General features: G+C 43.9%; 1 protein-coding gene across 1 annotated transcript in view; it reads left to right on the plus strand.

Annotated features, from left to right (window-relative positions):
* The window catches only part of clstn2a (calsyntenin 2a), a 526456-nt gene that overhangs the window by 491938 nt on the left and 10869 nt on the right, over positions 1–23649 (plus strand). The window contains exons 13-17 of the mRNA XM_055646430.1: positions 1946–2154; positions 10650–10814; positions 13192–13337; positions 13545–13677; positions 21513–21697. Of these exons, the coding sequence (XP_055502405.1) occupies positions 1946–2154; positions 10650–10814; positions 13192–13337; positions 13545–13677; positions 21513–21697 (838 nt within the window). The remainder of the gene's footprint in view (positions 1–1945; positions 2155–10649; positions 10815–13191; positions 13338–13544; positions 13678–21512; positions 21698–23649) is intronic.

Here is a 23649-nt window from a genome sequence, read left to right on the forward strand (position 1 = left end):
TGCTGATAAAGCAAAGAGAGATAGGAAAGTAAATGTTGTGGAAAGGGCTGAATGAGATTATGATGCAGTGTATGTGTGTAGCAAGGAACTGCAGATGCTGGTTTATACCATGGATAGACAAAAAAAGTGCTGGAGTAACTCAGCAGGTCAGGCAGCATCGCTGGAGAAAAAGGATGGGTGATGTTTCAGGTCAGGGTCCTTCTTCAGGTTGGACTGGGTCTGAAGACGGGCGCCAACCCGAAACGTCACCTCCACCGTTTTTCTCCAGAAATGCTGCCTGACCAGCTGAGTTACTCCAGCACTTTACGCTTATAATGCAGGATAGATGTGTTAAATAAATGGGCAAATCTCTGGCAAATGGGGTAGATTTTGGAAAAGTGGGAACTTGTTCATTTTAGGAGGAAAGATAGGAAAGATGGAAGTGTGATATCTAAATGTTAGGAACTTCCAGTGCTCTGAGATGCGGGTGAATCTGGATATCCTAGTGCATGACTCACAGCAAACTAGTATACAGGTACAGAAAGTCAATAGGAAAGCTACTAGGTTGATTGCCAGGGCAGTTGAGATTGTGCTACAGCAACATAGGACATTGGTGAGACTTCATCTCTTACTGTCCTATTGGACAGTATTGGTCTCTTATTTAAGGAAAGACGTTAAGCTGTTGGAAGTGCTTTCCTGGGTAGGCTGGAATGTGGAGCTGAGGTTACAGTCTGAGATATCAGAGCAGGTTTGAAGGCCCAAGTCATTGAATTCTTGATTTGTCTACAAGTTTCTAATTGAAGTTTTAAACTGTCCCTTAACATGGATTTCAATACTTTTCTCACCGCTGAAGTTAACCTGACTAGCTTGGAATTAGCTTGTCTGAAGAAGGGTCTTGACCCAAAACGTCACCCATTTCTTCTCTCCAGAGATGTTGCCTGTCCTACTGATTTTGTGTCTACCTTTGATTTTAACCAGCATCTGCAGTTCTTTCCTGCCATTATTACATTTATTCGGGCAAAACATGCAGTCTATTGATATGAAAAATCTATTCATAACATAGAAACATAGAAATTAGGTGCCGGAGTAGGCCATTCGGCCCTTCGAGCCTGCACCATTCGCCATTCAATATGATCATGGCTGATCATCCAACTCAGTATCCCGCACCTGCCTTCTCTCCATACCCTCTGATCCCCTTAGCCACAAGGGCCACATCTAACTCCCTCTTAAATATAGCCAATGAACTGGCCTCGACTACCCTCTGCGGCAGAGAGTTCCAGAGACTCACCACTCTCTGTGTGAAAAAAGTTCTTCTCATCTCGGTTTTAAAGGATTTCCCCCTTATCCTTAAGCTGTGACCCCTTGTCCTGGACTTCCCCAACATCGGGAGCAATCTTCCTGCATCTAGCCTGTCCAACCCCTTAAGAATTTTGTAAGTTTCTATAAGATCCCCTATCAATCTCCTAAATAACAACCATGGTGTTAAATGTATTACTAACTAGAAAGTTGTTCTGAAGTAGGGTCCCGACCCAGAATGTTGCAATCCCATTTTCTAAGCTGCTGAGCTATATTCCAGCACTTTGGGTTCTAGAAAGGTGGAGACCTCAAACAATAGAAATAGCAAAGTGCTGCTTGATCTGTTGCTAATTTAAATCAATGCTAAATGACCAATTGGTTGTTGAGCTCAGCCATGATATCTGAAGACAAGATTCAGGAAATGGATAAATCTGTGTTATGTTAATTTCCCTGGAAATGAAAAATGACAGAAATCAGGACATAGAGGATTTCGAAGTTGAGTTGAGAAAGAGTGACTCCAGCAAGGATAATTGGAAAGAATTTGATCTCGAAATGCCCGCTGCTGTCTGAAGCAACTATTTATAAATATAATTAACTTCTCCAGGGAAGCATGCTCTAGATTGGAAGGTAGTGGATGGTTTACTGATACGGTTTTTTTAAATCTCTGAAGGTGTTTCGGTGAGGACACTTGCATCAGTGTCCCAGATATCGATGGGTACATTGTGGTCCTTCAGCCAGTGGAACCAAAGATCACCATCAGTGGATTGGATCATTTTTCGAGACCAGCATCGGAGTTTGAAAGCAGCAGAGGTGTTGTACTATTCCCAGGCTTGAGGATTGTTAGCACTGCTCGAAAAGGAGGACATGAAGATGGCAAAGGTTGGTTGATTTCTCAATTTGGGGACCAAATATAATATAATATTAATATATCTATATATCTATATCTGTATATATATATATGTATATATATGTGTATATATATATATATATATATATATATATATGTGTGTGTATATGTGTGTGTGTATATATATATATATATAAATAAAACATATATAATAAAATAAAACAAGTAATGTGGAGATAGAGAAATAAGAGAAAATAAAAAATGTTTCGTGTGAATAGCCCTGAAACACCAAAATCATTTTCACTGAGCACATCTTTCAATAACCTTAAACTTACAAACTTCAATCATTTAAATCGCAATTTACTTATCGTAGAAAATAGGTTATATTTTAAGCAAATCATTCCCGTTAATGAGTCGGGAGACAAAAATGCTGGAGAAACTCAGTGGGTGAGGCAGCATCTATGGAGCGAAGGAAATGGGCAACGTTCTGGGTCGAAAACCCTTCTTCAGACTGATGAGAGGGTGGGCGGGAATAAGAAAGGAAGAGGTGGAGCCAGTGGACTGAGGGAGAGCTGAGAAGGGGAGGAGAAAGCAGGGACTACCTGAAATTAGAGAAGTCAATGTTCATACCGCTGGGGTGTAAACTACCCAAGCGAAATATGAGGTGCTGCTCCTCCAATTTACGGTGGAGCTCACTGTGGTCATGGAGGAGGCCCAGGACAGGAAGGTTGGATTCGGAATGCGAGGGGGAGTTGGTGCTGAGCCACCGGGAGGTCAGGTTGGTTAATGCGGAACGAGCGGAGGTGTTGGGCGAAGCGATCGCCAAGCCTACGCTTGGTCTCACCGATGTAGATCAGCTGACATCTAGAGTAGCGGATGCAATAGATGAGGTTGGAGGAGGTGCAGGTGAACCTCTGCCTCACCTGGAAAGACTGCTTGAGTACTTGGATGGAGTCAAGGGGGGAGGTAAAGCGACACGTGTAGCATATAACCATATAACCATATAACAATTACAGCACGGAAACAGGCCATCTCGGCCCTACAAGTCCGTGCCGAACAAAATTTTTTTTTTCCCCTTAGTCCCACCTGCCTGCACTCATACCATAACCCTCCATTCCCTTCTCATCCATATGCCTATCCAATTTATTTTTAAATGATACCAATGAACCTGCCTCCACCACTTCCACTGGGAGCTCATTCCACACTGCCACCACTCTCTGCGTAAAGAAGTTCCCCCTCATATTACCCCTAAACTTCTGTCCCTTAATTCTGAAGTCATGTCCTCTTTTAGTCAGCATCTCCCGCAGTTGCAAGGGAAAGTGCCCAGAGAGGGGGTGGTTCGGGTGGGAAGGGACAAATTGACCAGGGAGTTATGGAGGGAGCGGAAAGCAGACAGGGGAGGAGATGGGAAGATGTGGCCAGTGGTGGGATCCCGTTGGAGGTGGCGAAAATGTTGGAGGATTATTTGTTGTATGTGACGACTGGTGGGGTGGAAGGTGAGGACAAGGGGGTCTCTGTCCTTGTTATGAGTGGGGGGATGGGGAGTGAGTGCAGAGTCACGGGATATAGAAGAGACCCTGGTGAGAGCAGGTCTACACAGCGGTATGAACATTGACTTCTCTAATGTCAGGTAATGTCCTCCCCTTCTCAGCTCTCCCTCAGCCCACTGGCTCCACCTCTTCCTTTCTTCTCCCCCCCCCCCCCCCCCCCCCCCCCCCCCCCCAACACATCAGTCTGAAGAAGTTTTTCGACCCAAAACGTTGCCTATTTCCTTCGCTCCATAGATGCTGCCTCACCCGATGAGTTTCTCCAGGATTTTTGTCGAACTTCGATTTTCCAGCATCTGCAGTTCCTTCTTAAACAACCCATTAATGAGTATATAGGATGGAACTGCAGGTGCTGGTTTACACCGAAGATAAACACAAAATGCTGGAGTAACTCAACGGGTCAGGCAGCATCTCTGGAGTGAAGGAACAGGTAGCTTTTCGGGTCGAGACCCTTCGTCAGACCGAGAGTCAGGGGAGAGGGAAACCTGAGGTATGGAAAAGTACAAAGAACAAAAGAGAGAACAGATCAAGGCCAGCAAGGATGATCAAGGCGAGGTGGATCCTTAATGGTCTATTGTTGACTGTGGAGAAGGTGATAACAAGGATACGATACAATACAATCAGGACTGTCTTATGAAGGTTAAAGGTTTGTATTGCCATAGAGGGAGTGCAGAGAAGGTTCACCACACTGATTCCTGGGATGTCAGGACTTTCATATAAAGAAAGACTGGATAGACTTGGTTTATACTCTCTAGAATTTAGGAGATTGAGAGGGGATCTTATAGAAACTTACAAAATTCTTAAGGGGTTGGACAGGCTAGATGCAGGAAGATTGTTCCCGATGTTGGGGAAGTCCAGGACAAGGGGTCACAGCTTAAGGATAAGGGGGAAATCCTTTAAAACCGAGATGAGAAGAACTTTTTTCACACAGAGAGTGGTGAATCTCTGGAACTCTCTGCCACAGAGGGTAGTCGAGGCCAGTTCATTGGCTATATTTAAGAGGGAGTTAGATGTGGCCCTTGTGGCTAAAGGGATCATAGGGTATGGAGAGGTAGGTACAGGATACTGAGTTGGATGATCAGCCATGATCATATTGAATGGCGGTGCAGGTTCGAAGGGCCGAATGGCCTACTCCTGCACCTAATTTCTATGTTTCTATGCTTCTAATACGATAGAAACATGAAATTAACGTGACGAGTGGAAAAGATTTGAGATGTGCAAAGACTGGGATGGGGGGGTAAGGGGGTCAGTCTCGGTCTACCCCATGGCTGAAGGGGGAGGAGTTGTACAGTTTGATAAGATCAGGGAAGAAGGATCGCCTGTGGCGTTCTGTCCTGCATCTTGGAAGGCAAGGAGATATGAACAGTGAAACTTTAAGAGCTTGTCCCACGAGGTTGCTTGAGTCGTACGGCCTCGCGAGGCCGGTCCCACTTCGATCGCCGGAGCCGTATGGAGTTGTGCGGAGCTGGTCCCGATATCGCACGGGGCTCCGAGAAACTAACACTGTCCAAAAATTCCGTGCGGCAACAGCCTGCTGGCCGGCAGCCGTATTAAGGCCGCACGCACCGTCTCGACGACGCCGTACGCAGCATCTTGACGGCGTACGCCTTCGCTCGAACTTCACGTCAACTCGTACGGGATCACTCGACCTCCGTGCGGCCCCCACTTCCGGTTTGGTCGCGCTTGCCGCAGGCCCTTTAGCAGGTCGATCGTGAAACGAGTGGAGCGACTAGGGTGGGAGTGGTTCACTTTAGATATGCGCTATTATTTCTGTTTCTTGCTTTGAATATGTTATGCCTCCGAGAGTGACATTTTGCCAATTTGTGGTCCCGATGTGTTTTGATGCGGCAATTCAAGCTTTAAGATTAATGGCCATTGCTGCAATGGGAACCTCGATCTATCCATTGGGAGATGAACTGGATTTCAATATCACTTTTATTGTGATACCTACATGCACTTTTGTTTTCTTTCTTTCTTCTCAACTTCTAATATTCTATCTGGTTCTCCTTGCCCCATGAAGGGAGACCAAGGTTGATGGGATGAGCCTCCTCGATGAGCAGGTTAAGAATTAGCTCAGGCTAGCTCAGGTGAAAAGCCTCCACAAAGACAAGATGCTGGGAAAAATATCTTGCTTTATCTCCTAACTTCTCCCCCAGCCCCCCCCCCCCCCCCCCCAGAAATAGGTTCATGATAGAAGTATTTTAGGCCATTCGGAAACGTCGCCTATTTCTCGCCATCCATAGATGCTGCCTCACTCGCTGAGTTTCTCCAGCATTTTTGTCTACCTTCGATTTACCAGCATCTGCAGTTCCTTCTTAAACAACCCATTAATGGGAATATAGGAAATAAGAAATAGGTTCATGTCATAGGAGCAGAATTAGGCCATTCGGCCCATCGGGTCTACTCTGCCATTCAATCATGGCTGATCTATCTTCCGCCTTCTCCCTATAACCTTAGTTGTGGCGATACCTGGTGGCAACCCAAGGGCACACTGAACCCTCGGCTCTAGAGGGCGGTGACATGGTGTGGGAGTCGCTAGTCACGGGGTCGGTACCTGAATTGGTATTATGAAGGTCGGGCAACCCGTGTTCGAGGAGGAGTAGGGAGCTGGAGAGAATAAACACGTCTCGTTAACACAACTCATGTCCGAATAGTTCTTGGCTGGACTCCCGTGTGCCCCCCCGCCACAAGGTATCTGTACTCAAGAACCTGCCAACCTCTGCTTTAAAAACACACAATGAGCTGGCTTCCACAGCCGGCTGTGGCAATGAATTTCACAGAGTCACAACCCTCTGGCTAAAGTCATTCCTCCGTCATCTCCTTTCTAAAGAAAAATAAATGTAAACTGTCACATAAGGGCCATTAGAAATGCATGTAAACCAAAACAAATGTTGAAGCAGCTGACTTGTGCTATCAGTAGAATACGTTGGAGCAGCGGTAGAGTTGCTGCCTTACAGCCCATGCAGCGCCAGAGACCCGGGTTCCATCCCGACTACGGGTGCTCTCTGTACGGCATTTGTACCTCTCCATGTGACCACGTGGGTTTTATCCAGGAGCTCCGGTTTCCCCCACACTCCAAAGACATACAGGTTTGTAGGTTAATTGGCTTAGGTTTGAGCCAATGCTTCGTATAAGTGTAACTTGTCCCTAGTGTGTGTAGGCTTGTGTTGAAGTGCTGGCTCGGTGGGCCTGTGTCCATGCTGTATCTCTAAACTAAACTAAACTAGAGGGCGAGAATGATTATTTTCACCTGCAAAGTGAGAGAGAGAGTGAGGGACACTGGTGATTTGACTGGTGTCTGTATTGAGAGGCATTTGTCAGAAGAGTTTTATTGGAAACTGGACAAACATTGTTTTATTGAACAATCATTAACAATTAAGAGAGTAAAAGTAGCGTCTGATAAAAGGATAGAGTTCTCCCTAGTGACCTGGCCTATATTTATCCCTCAATCAGTGGAACAAGAGCAGATTGAACTACTCTGCTCTCTGATGTTCAATGTGTCTCTGTCAGCTGCACCTCACCTCCTGCTCCTCTGCTGAACTCAATTGTTTTAACCAGAGAAAGCAATTCCAGTTCATGTTATAGGAGCAGAATTAGCCCATTCAGTCTGCTCCGCCATTCAATCACGGCTGATTTATCTTTCCCTCTCAACCCCATTCTCCTGCCTTTTCCCCATAGCCTCTGACACCTGTACTAATCAAGTCTCCCTGTAGCTCTAATCCAGGCATCATCATTCTGGTAAACTTCCATTGCAGCCTCCACACCTTTCCTGCAATGGGGCGACTGGAACGACACGCAATACTCCAAATGTGGCCGAACCCAAGTCAAAAGTCAATAGACAATAGGTGCAGGATTAGAGGCCATTTGGTCCTTCGAGCCAGCACCACCATTCAATGTGATCATGGCTGATCATCCCCAATCAGTACCCCGTTCCTGCCTTCTCCCCATATCCCCTGACTCCGCTATTTTTAAGAGCCCTATCTAGCTCTCTCTTGAAAGCATCCAAGTCTGATAAAGCTGCAACATAACCTTCTATTCAATGTAAAATAATATCAGGTGTATTTTTTTTTCTTTTGGTGAGATTTTTAATTATGGTGTCAATAGGCTGATTAAAATTTGGGAGATTGTGAGTGAATTAGCACAAAGTGAGGAAATGGAAGATACTGTGCACTTGTCAGGTGTGAAGTCAAAAGAACATGTTGGGTTATGAACCATGGATATCATCCATATCTCTCTGACAGGGAATGATATAAGCTCTTCTGCCCAAGAGGGAATATTTCAGCTTAATGTGAAACTCTATCCAGCCAGGCTGGGTATGAACTGACAACAGTCACCCAACTGAATAAAAGCAATTTGATGAGGAAGGAGAGATTTATATTTTGGGGGTTTCATCTACTTATACACATGACAGATGAAACGTGGCACATGTGATGTTGGTGTTCCGGTTTTAATGTAATCATTTATATCACGAGATTGTAGAAGTTCCCAGTGACTGCATCAGTGGTGAAGGCCAGAACGATGAATTAGGGTGGCACAGCGGTAGAGTTGCTGCCTTACAGCGCCAGAGTCCAGGGTTCAATCCCTGTCTATGGCTGTTGTCTGTACAGAGAGTGTACTCTCTCCCCGTGACCTGCGTGGGTTTTCCCCGGGTGCTCCGGTTTCCTCCCACAATCCATAGACGTACAGGTTTGTAGGTTAATTGGCTTCAGTAAAATTGTAATTTGTCCCTCGTGTGTGTGTGTGTGTGTGTGTGTGTGTGTGTGTGTGTGTGTGTGTGTGTGTGTGTGTGTGTGTGTGTGTGTGTGTGCGTGTGTGTGTGTGTGTGTGTGTGTTCGTGTGTGTGTGTGTGTGTGTGCGTGTGTGTGTGTGTGTGTAGGTGTAGTGATAATGTATGGAGATCGCTAGTATGCACGGACTCAGTGGGCCGAAGGGCCTGTTTTCTGCACTATTTCTCTAAACGAGACTAAATTGTCCTGACACCACAAGCTTTTTTTATTTCATAAAATACGTTGAAGTTAGCTGGCAACTGTTTTTCAGCATCTTCATGAGAGATACTGAGATTGAAGAGTCTGCAAGTTATAACCATTAGGATTAAAGAGTAAAATAATTTATAATTTTGTTCTGGCAAATAAAATATTTCAAAGTAAAGTGAATTCCTATTTGATTCGGATAGCAGAACCAAAGACAGTAGATCCATGTTTGCTGATGGTACCTAGTCGAGTGGTATTGTAGTTTGTGAGATGAATGAGCAGAACACAGAGATGTTTCAAGGGAATACAAACAAGCTAAGTACACAAATGAGTACATGGCCTCTGGAAAGTGAAAACATGTGAGGTCATACATTTGATTCAGAGAATGAGATCTTTGTTCTATGAGCGACTAGCAAACTTTCCTATAGACTTCTGAGATTAAAGGGATAAGAGGTGATCTCACTTGAATGGGTAGTTGCAGAGTTGATATCTAGAACCAAGAGTCACAGCATCAACATTAGTGTATCAATGGTCCAGATTGTGGTGAACCTTTGGAATTCCATATCCCGTGGAGACTCATTTGTCGAGTTCATTCAAGACAGGAATCGATTGATTTTTATTTATTAGAGGAAAGAGAGTTCAGGTCGAAGGTGGCACTGCTGTAAAAGATCAGCCACGATCTTAATAACATAGCAGGCTCGGAGAGCTGAATAGTTCCCTCCTGCTTCCAGCTTCTTAAGTTTTTACATGATGGTTTTGAGGAGCCAGATCTAGCCAAAGTGAAAGCTGTAACGGAAGTGCTAAATCCAACAACAAAATGTAACACTTTTTGGAATTCATTAACTATCAGAATTAGTTCCTGCTGAATTTGAGTGTGATATGCGAACTGCTTGGAACAGCTGGCAAAGAAGCACTGCTTTATTTGTGGCTACAGTGTACCTGCACCTCTTAAAAACTTAACTAGATTTACAACTTACAAAAAGTAATAATTTAGTAAAAGATTACTAAAGTTTAAAAATAATGAAATGTATGAACTAAATTAGGTCTCGGATCCATAAACCTCTTAAGCAGGTTATAGGACAATGATCTGTCATAAACAGCAACAGAGTGGCACACAGTTACCACCACAGTTCGATCCTGACTACGGGCGCTGTCAGTACAGAGTTTGTACGTTCTCCCTGTGGACCACATGGGCTTTCTTCAGGTGCTCTGGTTTCCTCCCACATTCCAAAGACGTGCAGGTTAATTGGCTCTTGTCCAATATGGTGTAGGATAGAACTGGTGTATGGGTGAATGATGACTGCCACAGATTTGGTGGGTCGATGGTACAGTTCGAAACTGTATCTATGAACTAAACTAAAGCAACAGCAAGGAACGATATGCATTCTGGCACACTGGCATCTGGAAAGTGGCACACTGTCTACAAACATAACCATTGCTAAGAAGTGTATATGGAGGTGTACATGTATTCAGTTGACAAGTATTCGGTGTGGACAAGTTGGGCCTCTCTCCATGCTTTATGACTATGACAGAGTACCTATTGCAGGTATAGTGTAGGAAAGCATATCAATACATGTGCATATGCTGCATTTTCGACTATGTGGAATGTTTTGTTTTCCTTGTATTTTTCAATGTTTCAAAATGGATGTAGCTCATGTAATATTGGGCACTGCTAGTGTAAGGATTGTATCATGTAACTAAATGGTGGAACATAGTCTACTGTAGAGCCTTCCAAAGTCTGTGGAAAGACCAGAGGAAGAAATGATGACCTGATACTGTAAGCCCTTTTATTTTGCAAAGTACTTTGTTGCAAGTTAGGAATACCAACTCTTATTCTGCACTTCGGAATGAAATGTTGAGATGTATGGGGTTCATCATCTATGACCCAAGTCAATAAAGTGAAATAATTTGCAAGTGTAATGTCTGTATTCTCGTGCAGATTTCAGATTTCAGATTTGATGTGAGGTGCTTGAATGTTCACTAGCATTTTGTTTAAAAATATTTTTCCAGCCCATCGTGGGTCAGAGGAGATGGTTCACAACCTGGATTACTGCGATATTTTGGTCACAGGAGACGAATTAAATTCAGAACAGGAATGTCTGGAACTGGAACCAGTGGAATTACATGGGAAGCATCTCGAGTTCACTAACTCCACTGCAGGAATGTCGGTTTATGGTAACTGCCAACTCTTTGGTTCAAGCTTTTGTGAATATATTTAGAAACATAGAAACATAGACAATAGGTGCAGGAGTAGAGGCCATTCGGCCCTTCGAGCTTGCACCGCCATTCAATATGATCATGGCTGATCATCCAACTCAGTATTCCGTACCTGCCTTCTCTCCATACCCCCTGATCCCTTTAGCCACAAGGTCCACATCTAACTCCCTCTTAAATACAGCCAATGAACTGTGGCCTCAACTACCTTCTGTGGCAGAGAATTCCACAGATTCACCACTCTCTGTGTGAAAAATGTTTTTCTCATCTCGGTCCAAAAAGATTTCCCCCTTAACCTTAAACTGTGACCTCTTGTTCTGGACTTCCCCCACATTGGGAACAATCTTCCTGCATCTAGCCTGTCCAACCGCTTAAGAATTTTGTAAGTTTCTATAAGATCCCCCTCAATCTTTTAAATTACAAGCCAAGTCTATCCAGTCTTCCTTCATATGAAAGTCCTGACACCCCAGGAATCAGTCTGGTGAACCTTCTCTGTACTCCCTCTATGGCAAGAATATCTTTCCTCAGATTAGGAGACCAAAACTGTACGCAATACTCCAGGTGTGGTCTCACCAAGACCCTGTACAACTGCAGTAGAACTTCCCTGCTCTTATACTCAAATCCTTTTGCTATGAATGCTAACATACCATTCGCTTTCTTCACTGCCTGCTGCACCTGCATGCCTACTTTCAATGACTGGTGTACCATGACACCCAGGTCTCGTTGCATCTCCCCCTTTCCTAATCGGCCACCATTCAGATAATTTGTTTAAGTGTAGTTTATAACTAACATGTGTTCTTTGTCAACTAAGTTGACCAACATTCAATAGCACATTGGTTTGACAGATTTTATTGAGTATGTGCTGCCAATGATATAACATTTATAGATTAGTAAACGCAATGTTTCTAATGATCAATGTATTAAGGCTTGATGGTATACCTAAAACCAACAACAACATGGGTGACACAGTGGCGCAGCGGTGAAGTAGCTGCCTTACTGCGCCAGAGACCCGGGTTCGATCCAGACCGCGGGTGATGTCTCTGTGGAGTCTGCATGTTTTCCCTGTGACCGCGTGGGTTTTCTCCGAGTGCTCTGGTTTCCTCCCACACTCCAAAGAGGTTTGGGTTTGTGGGTTAGATGGCTTCTGTAATTTGTCCCTAGTGTCTATAGTAGAACTAGTGTACGGGTGATCGCTGGTCAACATGATGCGGTGGGCTGAAGGGCCTGTTTCCATGCTGTATCTCTAAACTAAACAGAGATTGAATCGGAAGATGAGCACGTTGTTCACATAACCTGTGTAGGTTTATTCTAGTCACGTGTACTGAGCTACAGTGAAAAGCTTTCTTCTGCATGCAAGGACCAGTGGACACAGGGTCAACGTGAGGATGAAAAGATTTAATAGGAATCTGAGGGGTAACATTTTCACACAAAGGGTGGTGGGTGTATTGAAAAAGCTGCCAGAGGAGGTAGTTGAGGCTGGGACTATCCCAATGTTTAACACACACAGTTAGAAAGGTACATGGATAGAACGGGTTTGGAGAGATATGGACCAAGTGCAAGCAAGTGGGACTAGTGTAGCTGGGACACGTTGGCCGGCGTGGGCAAGTTGGGCCAAAGGGCCTGTTTCCACACTGTATCACTCTATGATCAATAATCAAATCAGATAATATTATACATAAGGTATAATCAAGCCCAACTCAAGTACAGGAAGAGTGAAAGAAAAGATACAATGTGAAGAATTTACAGGAAGAAGAGGCACAAAAGAGTAAGGTGATTATATCAGATATTAGTACATCCTCCTCTGGGACCCGCATGTGAAGAGTCACTGTGCTCTGGCCCATAGTAGGACAGACGACATGGGTTTAAGGTGAAGGGGAAAAGAAAGATGAAAGATTTAATAGGAATCTAAGGGGTAACTTTTTCACACAAAGGGTGATGGGTGTATGGTACAAACTGCCAGAGGAGGCAGTGAGGCAGGGACTATTGCAATATTTAATAAACAATTAGACAGGTACATGGATAGGACAGATTTAGAGGGATATGGGGCAAATGTAGACAGGTGGAACTAGTGTAGACGGGACAAGTTGGGCCTGTTTCCATGCTGTATGGCTCTATGACAGAGTGCCTATTGCAGACATAGTGTAGGAAAGCATATCAGTGGTGAATCATGCAGTAAGAAGGTATCTTTGTACAAATGACAACATCATTTGTGACACTCTTCACTGCTGTGATATCCCTCCCCTCCCCCCCGGGCTAGTTTAGGAAAGGTTGACACCTGTACGTAATGATTAACAAGGCTGCCTTCCACCTGACAGTTGTGACCTGTGCTTCCCATTAGGTGTGGACACCATGGCAAATTACGAACACGTCCTTCGCAAACTCCGCTACCGCCACTGGGACACCGCATCCATTTTTGATCGGAAGTTTCATCTCACCTGCTCAGAGCTCAATGGACGTTACACAAGCAATGAATTCAACTTGGAGGTGAGAAAAAGGAGAAAATGACAGCTCCGGGTTTACAGATCGAGACAGCTGAAGTGTTCAGGTCAGGTGAAGCAGAGCTTCTCAATACGCGAGTGTTGTATGTAATGTACTTGGTAAGCATTCATGCACTAGCACTGTCAGTGGCTGGGACTGTGAGAATCGATTTGATACGATGATTATTGACCACTTTGTTTTTCCTTTATCCAGGTGAATGTTCTGCACACCATTAATCCTATGGATCATTTTAATCACGTGGTTGCTCAACCTCAGTTCCTACAGTCTATCCATCATTCCCTGCCTGACCTCCCAGGTCACAACCTTAACACTGCTCATAACTCAGGTAATGCAACAGTTGCCTTGCCAAGAAAGACACAGTGAGTGACTTTGTTTAAAGAAATGGTGATATCAATATTTATACAGCCTAAATTATTAATGCCACACAATTCATCCCTGCAGCATCGGGGTGAAGTTTGAACTGTATCCAACATGCATGTTGACAGAACAACCAGCTGACCTGTGGTGCCACTGCGATCTGTCATTGATGTAGATTGTTGTTTTCATCTTTGATTTTACAGCAGTGTGTGACACCAGCTGGCAATGCAAGCTCTTGGCACAAACAACCCCAGATTTCTGCCACGTTGCTGCACTCGTTGAATCTCAGTCTGAAGAAGGGTCTCGACCCAAAACGTCACCCATTCCTTCCATTCAGAGATGCTGCCTGTCCCGCTGAGTTACTCCAACATTTTGTGTCTATCTCATGACTATATCTCATCAGCTTATGTTGCCTTTTGTCTGCACAAGCACGGCTGTAGAGTTGCGAGGGAAATGTGCATGCAATCCCAGGATCACCTCACTCATTCAGCGGCTAAGCACTGGTCAGCCAATGATGCATGCAGCTGTGACAATACATCATGGGAACAGGCCCTTTGGCCTAATCCATGTTTCTGTCGAAATGTTCCATGTACCTGCCCCAACTACCCCCTCCGGCAACTAATTCCATATAGCGACCACTCTATATATAAAAATGTTGCCCCTCAGGTTCCTATTAAATCTTTCCCCCTCATCTTTGAAACAGTGTACAATGTTTCTACAGCTGCACTCAAGCCCAGAACAACCACCCATGCTCTCATGAAAAACTGACACTTAGAGTCACACAACCCTCCGGCCCAACTCGTCCTTGCCGACCAAGATGCCCCATCTAAGCAAGGTCCGTTTCCTTGTGTCGGGCCCATATACCTCTGAACCTTTCATAGAAACATAGAAATTAGGTGCAGGAGTAGGCCATTCGGCCCTTCGAGCCTGCACCGCCATTCAATATGATCATGGCTGATCATCCAACTCAGTATCCCGTACCTGCCTTCTCTCCATACCCTCTGATCCCCTTAGCCACAAGGGCCACATCCCCCTCTTAAATATAGCCAATGAACTGGCCTCACTACCTTCTGTGGCAGAGAATTCCACAGATTCACCACTCTCTGTGTGAAAAATGTTTTCTCATCTTGGTCCTAAATGATTTCCCCCCTTATCCTTAAACTGTGACCCCTTGTTCTGGACTTCCCCAACATCGGGAACAATCTTCCTGCATCTAGCCTGTCCAACCCCTTAAGAATTTTGTAAGTTTCTATAAGATCCCCCCTCAATCTTCTAAATTCTAGCGAGTACAAACCGTCAGCAGCCTCAGTGCCTCTGGGGAACCATTGCGCACTAGGTCCAAATTCCAATGGATAAGCTCTGCTGAAAGCCGTCAGATCCAATCCCCTAAAGGATGCAAGAACATTACAGTCAAGAGTAAATGGATCTGCTGTGGAGATATCAGTCATTCTGCATTACGTCAATTAACCTGAACCAACCTGAGCAGCCCATTTGTTTAAAGGATGTCAACAAATTGCATTGGCTACCAGTTAAAACTTCAGATGAGAACCTTATATTTGAAGTTGTATCTGGCCAGCATTTTGAACATATTAACAGAATTGTAAAACATTGATAATTACCTCAAGAAATTCTGTAACAATATTTATTTAATTCTCAGTCACCTAATCTAGCTTCTCTCTTCCCAAGTCTTAAGCACCATGTGAATTAGTCTTCAAGGAGATCCACAACCCCACTGCCAAGCAACCAACTCGTCTTCCTGGACTTGTTGGCTTTTGCCCCACTGAATCAGGGCCGTTTGGCCCATCAAGTCCTTGCCGACTATCATCATTCCATCCACCCCACGCATCCCAACCAGCCCAGATTCTAAGTTATCCACACACTGGAGATTTACCGTGACCAATCTGCTCATCTAAGGCAGCTCGATGGCGCAGCAATAGAGTTGCTGCCTTACAGCACCACAGACCTGGGTTTGATCCTGACTACGGGGTCGGTCTGTACAGAGTTTGTAAATTCTCCTGGGACTGCGTGGGTTTTCTCCGGGTGCTGGGTTTTAAACGGAAGAATGGTGACCTATGTAAATTGGGATCCAAAGTAACTTCTCTCCCTGACAACCTTCCACCTACAATCCCTTTATGATTTCTGAACTGCTCATTTGATCCACTTTAATGTACCCCAATTTTCACTACTCAACCATAGGTGGATAGGTCTGGGTAACTTAGTCATTACCTCTGTTTCCAACCCAAAATATTGCCTACCCATGTTCTCGGATGATGCTGCCTGACCCATTGAGATTCTCCAGCACTTTGTTAGAGGCTCTGTAATTACCTCCTTACTACTATTAGCCTCTCTTTCCTCCTTTACAAAGTTCCTTAAAGCTTACCTCTTTCACCCAGCCACACAGACACACAGAAGAAGGGTTTTGGCCCGAAACGTTGCCTATTTCCTTCGCTCCATAGATGCTGCTGCACCCGCTGAGTTTCTCCAGCTTTTTTGTGTACACACATATATCTTCTTGGGTGTCTTGGTGTCAATTTGTTTTTAGATAGTGAAGTGCCTTGATATAGCTAACTGCAATAAGCCAATGTGTAAGTACAAACTACCATTGGAATTGCCAAATTACAAAGGAGTAAATATCCATTTTAATATATTTCCTGGATGTATTAAAAAAATATTTGCCTTACAAAATTGCAAAAATACAATTATATATCCGAGTTAGTAATTAAGTTAGACACAAAAAGCTGAAGTAACTGAGCAGGTCAAACAGCATCTCTGGAGAAGATGGATAGGTGATGTTTATCTAAATGGTGGCCGACTAGGAAAAGGGGAGATGCAGCGAGACCTGGGTGCCATGGTACATCAGTCATTGAAAGTAGGCATGCAGGTGCAGCAGGCAGTGAATAAAGCGAATGGTATGTTGGCTTTCATAGCAAAAGGATTTGAGTATAGAAGCAGGGAGGTTCTACTGCAGTTGTACAGGGTCTTGGTGAGACCACACCTGGAGTATTGCGTACAGTTTTAGTCTCCAAATCTGTGGAAGGACATTATTGCCTTATATAGAGGGAGTGCAGAGAAGGTTCACCAGACTGATTCCTGGGATGTCAGGACTGTCTTATGAAGAAAGACTGGATAGACTTGGTTTATACTCTCTAGAATTTAGGAGATTGAGAGGGGATCTTATAGAAACTTACAAAATTCTTAAGGGGTTGGACAGGCTAGATGCAGGAAGATTGCTCCCGATGTTGGGGAAGTCCAGGACAAGGGGTCACAGCTTAAGGATAAGGGGGAAATCCTTTAAAACCGAGATGAGAAGAACTTTTTTCACACAGAGAGTGGTGAATCTCTGGATCTCTCTGCCGCAGAGGGTAGTCGAGGCCAGTTCATTGGCTATATTTAAGAGGGAGTTAGATGTGGCCCTTGTGGCTAAGGGGATCAGAGGGTATGGAGAGAAGGCAGGTGCGGGATACTGAGTTGGATGATCAGCCATGATCATATTGAATGGCGGTGCAGGCTCGAAGGGCCGAATGCCCTACTCCTGCACCTAATTTCTATGTTTCTATGTTTCTTCAGACAGATTGGAGTAGGGAGAGTGGGGAAACAAAAGTAGAAGCAAAGAAAAAAAAAGAGCAAATCAAGGCCGGCAAGATAACCTTAGGCAAGGAGGTTCCCCGATAGGCTGCCAGTTGGCTAGAGACAGATGTGAGTCCAAAAGGGTTACCTAGTTGTGAACTGTGGACTAGTTAATCAACTTTTAGTGGGTAAATTATCCATTGGGTTGTCATGGTCATGTATTGAAATCTTTGTTGCAGCCCAAGTCTCTGGTAAAATGAGTTTCACTACCAGTAATACTGAAGATGCTTGTAAACGGTACTCGATAGCCATTTTCAATGATAAATATAATGCATTGTCACAAAATTGATTGCCAAAAGTGCAGTAGCATGATTTCATTTCACAATTCCCAAAGATTGTAAGCTATAAATCAGAGAATTGTAAAATTATACATCTTTTCGAATTGCAAATAGTTTTAATGCCTGGTATCATTTTTACTGCGTTTTATTAGGCTTGTAATTCAGCTTGTTTTAATATCTTCCATCAGTGTACTCTACAAGGCTAGTTTGTTTTTTTCTGAAACGGCAGAAGAGGTGTGAAAGGCATTGAACTGTGCATTACACTGCTGGTCACAGGCTTCCAATCTGAAGTGCATCCCTCCATTATCACTCTGACTCCTACCACCAATCCAACTGAGCATGAATTAATATTGCAGTTTATAACAGCAAGAGCAATGAACTTCTTTCATGCAGCTATATTTAATATTTTATTAATATCCAATCTGCCCAACTACTGACAAACCTGCATTGCATGATAATGCAAGACCCACTGTACATCTCATCCATTTGTCAATTTTTTAAATTATACTTTCCCATTTAATAAGCAAGCTGCTCTATGGACAGTCTTTAGAGTCGAGCCAGACGTTTTCCTGGAAAAGATTGTGAGGTAAATGTTCAGATTGGGACCCTTCTTCAGACTGAGGAGGTCGCAACACAAAATAACATCTATTCATTTTCTCCAGAGATGTTGCCTGACCCGCTGCGTTACTCCAGCATTTTGTGTCTGTCTATCTTTGGTATAAACCAGCATCTGCTGTTCTTTGTTATTCTGCCATTCCAATTTGCATTCTAACCCGACTGGGAAGAAATGTTCACACAAAAAGGAAAAAACATTAATTCTTTTGCATGTTTTCTTTCAGCTTCGGATGTATCAAAGCACTTCAGTCATTGAAGTACATTTTTCGACTGGTCCCTGCTGTAGCATTGCTGTCACTTAGTATTAATGCCCAAGTGTCCACTGGTTCATTTATTTTGAGTGTTCACATGATATACTTGCCTGCTTATAATATTGTTCATCTTCCACACTCATTCCTGCTCCATGTCCTTTACAAAATAATGCTTCAACATATCAAAAACCATACACTGCCTAAAAACAATGTCAATGTTTATTCTTGCCAAGCCTTGTATTATGAGGGGAAATTGAAAAGACTAGGCTTGTATTCACTGGAGTTTAGAAGGATGTGGGGATACCTTATAGAAATATATAAAGTTATAAAAGGACTGGACAAGCTAGATGCAGGAAAAATGTTCCCAATGTTGGGCGAGCCCAGAACCAGGGGCCACAGCCTTAGAATAAAGGGGAGGTCATTTAAGACTGAGGTGATAAAAAAAGTTTTCACCGTGGGAGTTGTGAATTTATGGAATTCCCTGCCACAGAGGGCAGTGGAGGCCAAATCACTGGATGGATTTTAGAGAAAGTTAGATAGAGCTCTCGGGCTAGAGGAGACAAAGGATATGGGGAGGAGGCAGGCACGGGTTATTGATAGGGGACGATCAGCCTTTATCACAATGAATGGCGGTGCTGACTCGAAGGGCTGAATGGCCTCCTCCTGCACCTATTTTCTATGTTTCTAAGCCAGAGAATGTTTAGGTTTGTTTAGAGATACAGCGCAGAAACAGTCCCTTTGGCCCACTGAGTCCGTGCCGACAAGCGATCCCTATACACTAGCATGATCCTACACTCTAGGGATAATTTACAATCTTTACTGAAGCCAATTAACTTCAAACCTCTGTGTCTGTGGAGTGTGGGAGGAAACCGGAGCACCTGGGGAAAACCCACGTTGTCACGGGGAGAACATAGAAACTCTGTTCAGACAGCACCCGTAAACAGGATTGAACCCGGGTGTCTGGTACTGCAAGGCAGCACGCAGCAACTCCACTGCTCCACCACCCTGATGCCCCATGTAATGGTTTAAATATTTGTAATAACGAAGAATGAATTGCAATAGAAACATAGAAACATAGAAAATAGGTGCAGGAGGAGGCCATTCGGCCCTTCGAGCCAACACCACCATTCATTGTGATCATGGCTGATCGTCCCCTATCAATAACCCGTGCCTGCCTTCTCCCCATATCCCCTGACTGCACTAAACCCTAGAGCTCTATCTAACTCTCTCTTAAATCCATCCAGTGACTTGGCCTCCACTGCCCTCTGTGGCAGGGAATTTCATAAATTCACAACTCTCTGGGTGAAAACATTTTTTCTCACCTCAGTCTTAAATGACCTCCCCTTCATTCTAAGACTGTGGCCCCTGGTTCTGGACTCTCCCAACATTGGGAACATTTTTCCTGCATCTAGCTTGTCCAGTCCTTTTATAATTTTATATGTTTCTATAAGATCCCCCCTCATCCTTCTAAACTCCAGTGAATACGATGGTTGATCTTTTCTGGAATCTCCCCTTGTGTGTTTTTGCTTAGCCCATGCTCATGCAGGCAGGGCTGAGCCTAGGTGAAAACCACCACTTGGTTGATTAAAATGAATGAATGATTGATTGATTGATTGATTGATTGATTGATTGAATGAATGAATGAATGAATGAATGAATGAATGAATGAATGAATGAATGAATGTAGGTATAAGTTTATTGGCCAAGTATTCACATACAAGGATTTTGCCTTGGTGCTCCGCCCACAACATGACATAGAGTGACAGTTATGAATGACACGCAAAACATTAATAATAAAACATTATTGATTAAACAATGTGAATTAAGTAAAATACCAGAGCAAACTGTACCAATGGATGGCTAAAAAAAACATCCTTGCATGAACATCACCTTAATTCAGGCTGAATAAATTGCTTAATTACTAGGAAGGTCAAGTAGAAACAAGGAACTGCAAATGCTGGTTTATACCAAAGATAGACACAAGGGCCATAGACATAGACACAGAAAATAGGTGCAGGAGGAGGCCATTCGGCCCTTTGAGCCGAATTGCCCAAAGGGAAATACGAGGTGCTGTTCCTCCAATCTGCATGTGTCCTCACTCTGGCCTTCCCCCTTGCCCATTTCCTCCACCCTAGTCATTTTACCAGTTCCAGAGTTCTCCACATTGTATCCCTCTAGAGATCTCGCCTTCTCTGGCCGACAAAGGGCCAACCAGGCACTGCACAGCCAGAGGTCATTTGTGGCTGGTTCTGATTGGTGCCAGTCTGTTCTCGCCTTCACCCCACACCACCCCCCTCCCCCCTCACCCCACCCCACTCCCACCCTACGTTCAGTCTGAGGAAGGGTCCCGACCTGAAACATCACCCATCCTTTTTCTCCAGCAAGGTAAAGTAGATCGCTTTTGGGATTTATTGTCCAATGGGATTTGTCTGGGACTAAGTTTCAAAAAATGAGGACATTTAAACCATTTGTAAGCCCAACACCTTGTAATTCATACTCATGAAATGATTCATAATTACCAAAGCCAATTCACATACAAGGAATTTGCCTCGGTGCTCCACCCACAAGTGACAAGGGGTCACAGCTTAAGGATAAGGGGGAAATCCTTTAAAACCGAGATGAGAAGAACTTTTTTCACACAGAGAGTGGTGAATCTCTGGAACTCTCTGCCGCAGAGGGTAGTCGAGGCCAGTTCATTGGCTATATTTAAGAGGGAGTTAGATGTGGCCCTTGTGGCTAAGGGGATCAGAGGGTATGGAGAGAAGGCAGGTACGGGATACTGAGTTGGATGATCAGCCATGATCATATTGAATGGCGGTGCAGGTTTGAAGGGCCGAATGGCCTACTCCTGCACCTAATTTCTATGTTTCTATGTTTCTAATTCCTATTAAAAAAAAAAATGGAACCTCCTCCTGAATGCTGGATATCAAGTGATTTACGATGACAGATTCCTGGTTTAAGGATTTAAATCTTTATTTTCTCTCCATTCCAGGGAATGTAACCAAATGTTTTTCTTTTCCTTTGAAATGTAGGTATTCCCAGCGCGGCAACCATCGTCATTGTGGTGTGTATTAGTTTCCTCGTCTTCATCATTGTTCTGGGGGTCTTCAGGATTCGGACAGCATTCCAGCACAGTAATCGGGAGAATGAGAGTGGGAAAGAAAATGAAATGGATTGGGATGACTCTGCTCTCACCATTACTGTCAACCCAATGGAGGTGAGTGATAAGTTCATCAATTCATACATGCTAGGAGCAGAAATAGGCCATTCGGCCCATCAGGTCTGCTCTACCATTCATTCATGGCTGATCTATCTAACCCCAATCTGATGTGAGAAGCTGGCTTGGAGAATATAGAGAAGTACAGCATTCTTGGCCCACAATGTCGGTGCCAAACCTAATGCCAAGATAAACAAATCTTCTTGGACCATGTCCTTTCATTTCCTGTATATCCTTCGTCCAACCCCTTAATCCATCTTAAATGCCACTATCTTAGCTGCCTCTACCACCACCCATGGTGGCATGTTCCAGGCACCCACCACCCTCCGTGTAAAACAAAACATGCCCCCGTACATCTCCCTTAAACATTCCTGCTCTGACCATGACCTATAAAAACATAGAAACATAGAAATTAGGTGCAGGAGTAGGCCATTCGGCCCTTCGAGACTGCACCGCCATTCAATATGATCATGGCTGATCATCCAACTCAGTATCCTGTACCTGCCTTCTCTCCATACCCCCTGATCCCTTTAGCCGCAAGGGCCACATCTAACTCCCTCTTAAATATAGCCAATGAACTGGCATCAACTCCATTCTGTGGCAGAGAATTCCAGAGATTCACCACTCTCTGTGTGAAAAATGTTTTTCTCATCTCGGTCCTAAAAGATTTCCCCCTTATCCTTAAACTGTGACCCCTTGTTCTGGACTTCCCCAACATCGGGAACAATCTTCCTGCATCTAGCCTGTCCAACCCATTAAGAATTTTGTACATTTCTATAAGATCTCCTCTCAATCTTCTAAATTCTAGCGAGTACAAGCCGAGTCTATCCAGTCTTTCTTCATATGAAAGTCCTGACATCCAAGGAATCAGTCTGGTGAACCTTCTCTGTACTCCCTCTATGGCAAGAATGTCCTTCCTCAGATTATGCTTTCTAGTCTTTGACATTTCCACCCTGGGAAAAAGGTTGTGAAGGTCTACACTGTTCCTCTTATAATTTTCTAATCTTCTATCAAGTTTTCTCTCAACATTTAAAGCTACTCACCTACAAATTTAAATCACAGTAACACTGATCTTTTCATTGCTGAGAAAATGAAAATTGAGTAACTCCAGCGTAAATAATGTTTGCAAATATTACCAGGTCACATTATGTACATTAAGAAGTTAACTAGGTACTTCCTTTTGATGGTCATCTCAATGGCTCTGCTTCACGGTCCACATTAGAACCTAACTGATGATATAATTCTTCATGCATTGTAGAAAATTGCAAGAGTGGCTGGACAATGTTGACATTATATGTTGATAGAATGGAGCGGCTGGGCTTGATTCACTGGAATTTATGGATGGGAGGAGATCTTATTGAAACATATAAGATTACTAAGGGTTTGGACACGTTAGAGGCAGAAAACATGTTCCCGATGTTGGGGGAGTCCACAACCAGGGGCCACAATTTAAGCATAAGGGGCAATTTTGTTCAGACTTCGGTCTGAATGACAATAAAAGGCTATCTATCTATCTATCTAAGCCATTTAGAACAGAGATGAGGAACAACTTTTTCACACAAAGAGTTGTGAGTGTGGAATTCTCAGCCTCAGAGGGCGGTGGAGGCCGGTTCTCTGGATGCATTCAAGAGAGAGCTAGATAGGGCTCTTAAAAATAGCGGAGTCAGGGGATATGGGGAGAAGGCAGGAATGGGGTACTGATTGGGAATGATCAGTCATGATCACATTGAATGGCAGTGCTGGCTCGAGGGGCTGAATGGCCTACTCCTGCACCTATTGTCTATTGTCTTGCAGTAATGCCACTCCAGTACACCCATTAGGTATGTAGAGATTCCCAGACAAACATAACTGAAGGAATATGGAAGCAAATGAAAACCAGAAATGCTAAATGCTGGAAAGCCAAAATAATAACAGAAAATGCTGGCAAATCTCAGCAGATTAGTGAGCAATTG

This window comes from Leucoraja erinacea, chromosome 14, assembly GCF_028641065.1.
Source record: "Leucoraja erinacea ecotype New England chromosome 14, Leri_hhj_1, whole genome shotgun sequence".
NCBI lineage: Eukaryota > Metazoa > Chordata > Chondrichthyes > Rajiformes > Rajidae > Leucoraja > Leucoraja erinaceus.